Source organism: Marmota monax, unplaced genomic scaffold, assembly GCF_021218885.2.
Source record: "Marmota monax isolate L192 unplaced genomic scaffold, Marmota_monax_Labrador192_F-V1.1 WCK01_AAM20220418_F8-fsc00001, whole genome shotgun sequence".
Lineage (NCBI taxonomy): Eukaryota > Metazoa > Chordata > Mammalia > Rodentia > Sciuridae > Marmota > Marmota monax.
Genome location: NW_026693777.1, coordinates 34,127,454 through 34,135,088, shown reverse-complemented (window position 1 = coordinate 34,135,088; position 7,635 = coordinate 34,127,454). Strand labels below are relative to the sequence as shown.

The following is a 7,635-nucleotide window of genomic DNA, read 5'->3' as shown; positions in this document are numbered from 1 at the left end:
TTCTCACAATCACACAGCGAGTTAGTATCAGAAATGGGACAAAACCTGATATCTTTTACCTACTCCACAAGCATTTGCCATCTGAGAAGTACCAGGAATACAAGTACCCTTGTTTTAGCTCTTTAAACACACAGGGCATGTGGAGAGAAGGCCAGGCAGGTAGCTGGCAAGCCTGTATAGCAAGTTATGGAAAGAAGTATGGAGGAGGGTTTCTTAATGGACATTCATGCAGGAGAAAACCAGGGTTCCTGGAAGAGTTGTATTATACTCGGAAATGTTTCTTGATATATGAGCTTGCAATGAGTGCCTGAGAGCTCCTGTAAACCAGTGGAGAGTTCCAAATGGGCGTATACTACTTCTGTAGTTAGAAATATCCTCAGGATCTTATCTGATCCTTTGTCACCAGGGTAGTAGGTGAGAATGTATGGGAAGCTCTTAAGGGAATGTGAAAAGGAGAGGAAATAAATCAGGTCTCAACCTTTTTTGTTGTTGTTGTTACGGGGATTGAACTCAGGGGCATTAGAACACTGAGCCACATCCCCAGCACTATTTTGAATTTTATTTGGAGACAGGGTCTCACTGAGTTGCTTAGCTCCTCACTTTTGCTGAGGCTGGCTTTGAACTCACTATCTTCTTGCCTCAGCCTCCTGAGCCACTGGGATTACGGGTGTGTGCCATGCCACTGTACCAGGCTTTTGCAACTTCTTAATTGTAAGTGGTATCCTAATAGATGGTTTCTGGGTGAAGGAGAAAAGGAAAGGAAGGTTAGAAAATGGAGGCGAGAGGAAGGAACTTTGTGCTTCTTATGACCTTCCCCAATCCAGGGCATTCCCAGCTTCTGCCTTGGTCTCCTTCCAAACCCACTGGTAGATTCTTCCTTCTTCCTTCCATGTGCAGGACCTGGAGCCTCTCTCCCTGGTGAACTCCACTCCTAGGTCACTCAAGCTCATCTCCAGGACCTGATGAATTGGCTTCTGGAACTGCTGAAAAAATATGCAATTTAGAATTTTGGAAAATACAAAACAACTCTCCTGCAGTGAGTGTTTAGGAGGCAGACCCAGAGTCCAGGGAAGAACTGTTCTGATGAGCTGTTTTGGTCCCGTGGAAGCTCTACACCAGGGCAATAATCCAGATACAGAAGTTTCCTACTGGGCTACTCAGGATTCCCTATACTCACAAATGGGTTTTGTTTTTTTGTGGATGGGTGCAACTCTTTAGAAATGAAGATGCTGTTAACCAAGTTGAGGTTCATCCATTGGGAACTGATTATAAATGCAGCTTCCAGGGCTTTTCAATAGGTCTATAACCTGGCAAAGGCCCCGGGTTCTCTATTTATAATTCATAGCCACAAAACTCTCATAGATTTCACTTGACGACCCCCCCACCCCCCATACACACACTTCATTTGCTTCTTTCATAATCTACAGGAACCAGAAAGTCAGTGGCTGAGGGCTGGTGGTGGGGTCATTAGTTCTTCCCAATTATACTCTGTAGCCTCCTTCCATTCCCATTCTTTAATATGGGCAATACATGTTTTTTAGTTTTACATAAAATACTAAGAAAACACCTCTTTAGGAACAGAGTGGAGGGCCCTAGTCCTTCTTCTGGTATGATCCCATCTCCTAGGCCCTCCTCCATAGAAGCTCTTTTGGTCACCACTAAAGATGGGCCATGGGAGTCTAGGATTTGGAGAAGATTTAAACAGAGAATAAGGGGAATAAGCAATCCCCATATCAGACTAGCCAGTGCACAAAAGAGACAGTGCAGAAGACCTGTGAGGGGGAAGGTTAGGAGTAGTAGATAAATGTTCACCATTTAGATTTTTTTTCCTTACTGGGGATTGAACTGAAGTTTTCGCTATCACTGAGATACAGCCTTAGCCATTTCTATTTTTTACTTTGACAGGTTCCCTCTAAGTTGCTGCTTGAATTTGAGATGCTCCTACCTTAGCCTCCTAAGTAGCTGGAATTAGAGGTATGTGCCACCATGTGGAGCCAATGCTAAGATTTTTATTACCTTTTGTAATTAAAAGTTTTCAAAAAGTCCGTTTAAAGCTCATATTCTTATGTTCAGTGTACATTTGAGAATAAAGGGCAGGGCCTGCATCCAGCCTTTGGAAGGATGGTGAGAGAATGAAGCAGACTAGAGATAGCTGTCGCACCATGGAGAAGCATGATGAGACACCAAGGATGGACTGTCTCCCTCTTTCTTCCCTCTCATGGCATGGGTAGGGAGATTGGAGGGGTGGGGGGTGGGGAGTATGGGGGGGGGGGAACAAACCTATAATGGCTGGATCTACTCTGACCATCTTATTTAAAATTATGCATCACTTATCTTTAAACTTTTTAAATAAATATATGTAAATATATACAAAAAGTAGAGAGAAAAAATAATGTATCCCATCACACAAACACCAAATAATCTCACTTGTGCATGGAATCTAAAACAGTGGAATTTACAGACATGCATAGTAGATGGTGGTTACTAAGGTTGGGGGTGGAGGTGGGGGAAAAGGGAAATGTTAACCAAAAGGTACAAAGATTCAGTTAGACAGAAGAAATACGTTTTCAAGATCTATTACACAGCATGGTGACCATAGTTAATAATGATATATGATATATTTAAAAATTGCTAAAAGAATAGAGTTTAGATGTTCTCCCTATGGTTATGCTAATTAGCTTGAAAGAATCATTCTACCATGTATTTGTATATCAAAGCATCACATTTTACCCCATAAACATATATGATTATTATTTGTCAATTCAAAAAATGGATGCATAGACAATATGGTAGATATCCATCACATAACATAGTGAAATTAATTCTTAGATATTTTCTGAAAATTCAAATAAGATTCAAAATCTGAAAGTTCATATAATCTGTAACAATTTCTCCCTCTGTTTTGGCCATTGACTTTCTGAAGAAACTGGTCATTTATCCTGTGTAACGTCTCATATTCTGGATTGGTCTCATTGTTTTTCCTTGTGAGACTTTTTTTTTCTTTTTTCCTTTTTTTTTTTTTTTTGGTACCCAGAGGTGCTTAACCATTAAGCAACATCCTCAGCTTTTGTTTGTTTGTTTGAGACAGGGTCTCACTAAATTTTGGAGACTGGCTTTGAACTTGTGATCCTTGTGTCTCAGCCTCTGGAGTTACTGGGATTATAGGCTCCTTGTGGGACTTTCAATCTTGTGCTTCTTTTCCTTAAATTTTCTATGAACTGCAATTTAAACTCAATTCTTTGGCAAGAATACTTCATAAACCCTGTTATGTATTTCCTATCACACCATATTAGGAGGTACCAATAGCTAGCTTTCTTCTTCCAGTGATGTATAGGTCCAGTGATGTTGTAGGTGGTGACAGCCAGCCCTCTTCTAACAGTTTAATCACCCAGCAGGTAAATTTATTTATTTATTTATTTATTTATTTATTTATTTATTTATTTACTGGTGCTGAGGATTGAACCCAGGGCCTTATGCTTGCAAGGCAAGCACTCTACCAACTGAGCTATATCCCCAGTCCCAGCAGGTAATTTTTTCTTGGTTTAATTATTTCATTAGTGATTGCACAATGTGAATTTTCTGAATTTATAATTCTTTTCATATGTGTTTGCCACTATTCTTTTCTGAAGAATTTTCCCTCATCACATGAAAGCTGTTTGATTATTATGAAATATATATATATATATATATATATATATATATATATATATATATATACACACACACACATACACACACACACACTAATTTTTTTTGTAGTGTTGAGGATTGAACATAGGACTATACTAGGCAATTGTTCTACCACTGAACTGCATTCTGAATCCCCTTTTTATTTGGAAACAGAGTCTCCCAAAGTTGCCCAGCCTGGTCTTGAACTTGTAATCCTCATGCCTTGGCCTCTCGAGTAGGTGGAATTACAGGCATTCACCACATGGCTCAATCTGATATATAGTTCTTTCAGTCTAGGTGGAATAAAAATATAATTCTTATATTTTAATTGCCAATTTTCCAGGCCCAGAGGTAGAGTGCTTGCCTAGTGTGTGCAAGGTTCAAAGTTCAATCCTCAGCATCATAAAAAAGGAAAAAGAAACTAAAACTTTCAATTACCAATTTTCATATAGAGGGGTTGATTCAGAGTCACTGGGAGAGATAGGTATAGTTGTCTTTTTACTAATGTGTCCCAGGTGCCTAGTATAGTGTCTGCCTCATGTAGGTATGTTCAATATATATGTGAATGGTAAAAGTTATTTATCATAAGTGACAAAAACCTTATAAAGTAAGTTGTTAGAGTCTGTAAACAAGTCAAGATGGCACCTGGCATTTTGCAAAGGGAGTGGTTTGTGAGGTAACGCCAGTGAGCCATTAAGTGTGGAGATTCCTTATTGGTTGACTGCTGTATCTAGTTTATGTTAATTAAGATAAGCTGTGTGGAATGTATGTATACCCCTCCTGTCCTACAATAAACGGCTCCCACTCCTGCTGTATCAGTCTACAGAAGTTGCTCATCACACACCCCCCAACCCCCCCCCCCGTTATTTTGCTGCAGCCGGACTGCGGCACATGGTGCCCCGTACGGGGAGCCTGGGGACACTCAGGGGTAAGTGACGAAAAAAAAGCTGCCTGTCCCTAGATAGGACTGGAGCAAATCTGTTCGTCCCTAGGCAGATAGGGCGAGAGGAAAAATGACCATTTTGAGAAAATGGAGAAGATTGATACAGTATGTTTGTGTCTTGTTTTGTCTTGAAATGTTGTATTGTCTTTGTGACGAAAATATGGAAGGGGTAAGAAGTAAATTACTAAGGGAAGAAGGCACCCCAATGGAACCAAGAGCAATTAGGGCATGTGTTGATAAAAGCCCAGGAACTCTAATCAAAAAGAAAAAGAAAGTTCAGAAGAAGGATTATCAGGAAAAAAGTTGCAGCAAAAGGCTATTACTGAATACTTTTCGTTACCGGAGGGTGCATGAATACGCGGTGGCTGCCACATGCGCAAGCAAGGACTTTCCAAGCAGCGGCAGCCGGCTCTTCCCCGCCCAGGGAGCGGGATGCCACTGCCGAGACCCAGAGGCACAGTCTCACAGGCTCTTGCTCCCTGTGCCCAGTGGCAATTTGAGTCCAGAACACTCCCCGGACTCTCCCCAGGGCCATCTGGGGCTACCCAGGACATGCAGGCGGAAGATTTGGGCATCAAGGATCAGAAACAGCTGGGGCTTCTGGAGCTGCTGGGACATCTCTTTCTGTCCATGTGAACTCTCTTTGTGGTAATCTCAACATAGTCATACTTAGCACATAACAACTGAAGTTTCCCAGAGTAAATGTCCCAAAAGAGCCATCGCCAAGCTGTATGACCTAGCCTCAGAAGTGGTATAGTATCACTGGCACTATATTGTATTAGTGGGAGCAAGCACAAAAGCCATCCATGTTCACAGGAAAAGACATAGACTCTACTTCTTGATGAAGGAATGGCAAAGTTCTGGAAAAGAATGTCGGATGGGAAATGGTTTTGTTTTTTTTTTGTTTTTTTGATGTTGCTGGGGATTGAACCCAGGCAGGGCTTTATGCACGCAAGGCAAGTACTCTACCAATTGAGCTATATTCCCAATCCAGAATAGGAAATATTTTGTGGCCATTTTATTTTTCGCCAATAGTCTGCCACATTGCCTTAAAGTAAGCACAGTTGTGGAAATTACAGAAGCTGTGCAAGGGTGGCCAACCACATTTGTAGCAGATTAAGTAAATTCCATAGTTTCTTGTGGGAGAGCTGAAACAGATGGAGCCAGGCATCTCTTTCTATCCCTGTGGTGTCCTTATGTGTCCTCACATCATCAGACTTTGTACACAGTGACTGAAGCCACCCAGAGCAGGTTTTCACTTCCTCTGTTATTATCTTGAGGCCACTGCCCAGAATCAATCAATACTGGAGCTAGGTATGTCTCTTGCAATCCTGCAGTGCAGTTTGCTCCTTTGACAAAATGCATAATTAAGGAAATTATTAATAGTGTTTTACATCCTGATACAAATTTTAGTTTCTAACAGCTGTTTGCCTTCTCTAATCTCCTTCTGTGAGTTGAACCAGGTCTTTATCCTTGTCCTAGACACCACATGGGAGTGAAATTTGCTGAAGCTAGAATTCAGGTGTTCAGCATTGAGAAAGTGAGATTCTTGTTACCCTTGTAATTTCTCATCTTCACTTTAACCTTTCTGCAACTTGTTTCCTTATCTGTAGCTCCTTCATGGGTTTGTGGTAAGGACTGATTGAAAATTTTAAAAGTGAGCAATACTGTGGAAAGACCACATCAGAACTCCACTAAATGTTTTGAAAAGTCCATGCTTGTATCATGAGAACCCATCTGGGACCTGCCTCACCTACCTTTCCCTCTGAAGGTAACTTCTCTTCCTTCCCAGTGGCACCCAAGCACACTGCTCTACAGGTCCCTCCCTTTCTGCTCTTTCCACTTTTGACCTCCCCACACCCAACTGGCTCCCTGTCAGTTATTGTCGGGCAACAGCAAGGCACCAGGGATTTTCTCAGCTCCATGATCAAAAGGATATGTTACCTGTGAGGGCAACAGCAAAAGGAACGGGTGAGAGAAGAGAGCACAGACCCAAGCAGGAGCCATACCAGGAGGAATTGAGAAGAACAGACTGGAAGACGGGACTAAACGCATGTGGAATTGGGTAGAACTAGGGCAGAGAAAGCTATGGGGAAGGAAGTCATTCATCAGTATGAATAAAACAATTTGGCATGGGCATTTTTGAGCAAATTCTGTCTCATCGGCCCTGTGTTAGGCATTTTGAAGGCTTTGGGAGAAATAAGAGATGAAGTACTTGTTATCAAAGAGCCTGTAGAGACAGAACAAACAATGGAAATAACTAGAAAACCGTTAAATACAAAGCCAGGAGCTGATGTGGTCTGAGGGGCTTTTTCGGGGGAGCGGTCATTCCAATCAGATCTTACAGGTTCAACGTGATTTTAATTAGCAGAGAGTCAAAAATGAAGTTTCCTAAAAGGATGGGGGTGCAGCCAGGGGGTGGTGCAGTAGGAATCTGACTACCCTCTCTTCCTTTCTGTCTCCCTTACTTTACAGGAATTAAAGCTCAAAATGTAAAGGAAATCTTACCCCTGATGATACTAATGGTGATGGTTTTCTTAATGCTTCTGTTCTGGGAAAACGAGCTGAATGAGGATGAAGTGGGATCATCCATAGAGCACTTGAACGTGGACTACCCTCAGAATGCCATTCCTGTGAGGTACTGTAACCACATGATCCTGCGAAGAATCATCCGGGAACCTGACCACACATGCAAAAAGGAGCATGTCTTTATCCATGAGAGGCCTCAAAAACTCAATAATATTTGCACTGCTTCTAACAAGGTGACTTGCCGAAACCACTCCACCATTTTATGCTACCAGAGCACAATAACGTTCAAAATGACAGTTTGTCAACTAACTGATGGCACCAAATATCCTGCTTGCAGGTACCGAATTGCACCCCCCACAGAGGGGTTTGTTCTCATCACTTGTGATGAGTTGGGGCCAGTTAATTTCCAGGGATATGTTTTATAAGTTGAGATCAATACCTGAGTCTGCAATCCTCCGTGGTCCTTTCTCAGCAGCTCTTGAGCTGGTTGTCCC

General features: G+C 41.8%; 1 protein-coding gene across 1 annotated transcript; it reads left to right on the top strand.

Moving 5' to 3' along the window:
* Window positions 1-7,125: 7,125 nt before the first annotated feature.
* On the top strand, window positions 7,126-7,635 carry Rnase12 (ribonuclease A family member 12 (inactive)). Its single transcript, XM_046460697.2, has one exon. The coding sequence runs from the start codon at window positions 7,126-7,128 to the stop codon at window positions 7,564-7,566; it is 441 nt and encodes a 146-aa protein (XP_046316653.1). The 3' UTR covers window positions 7,567-7,635.

Excerpts from the sequence above, each read along its gene's own strand:
- Rnase12 (XM_046460697.2), top strand. The coding sequence starts at position 7,126 with ATGATACTAATGGTGATGGTTTTCTTAATGCTTCTGTTCTGGGAAAAC.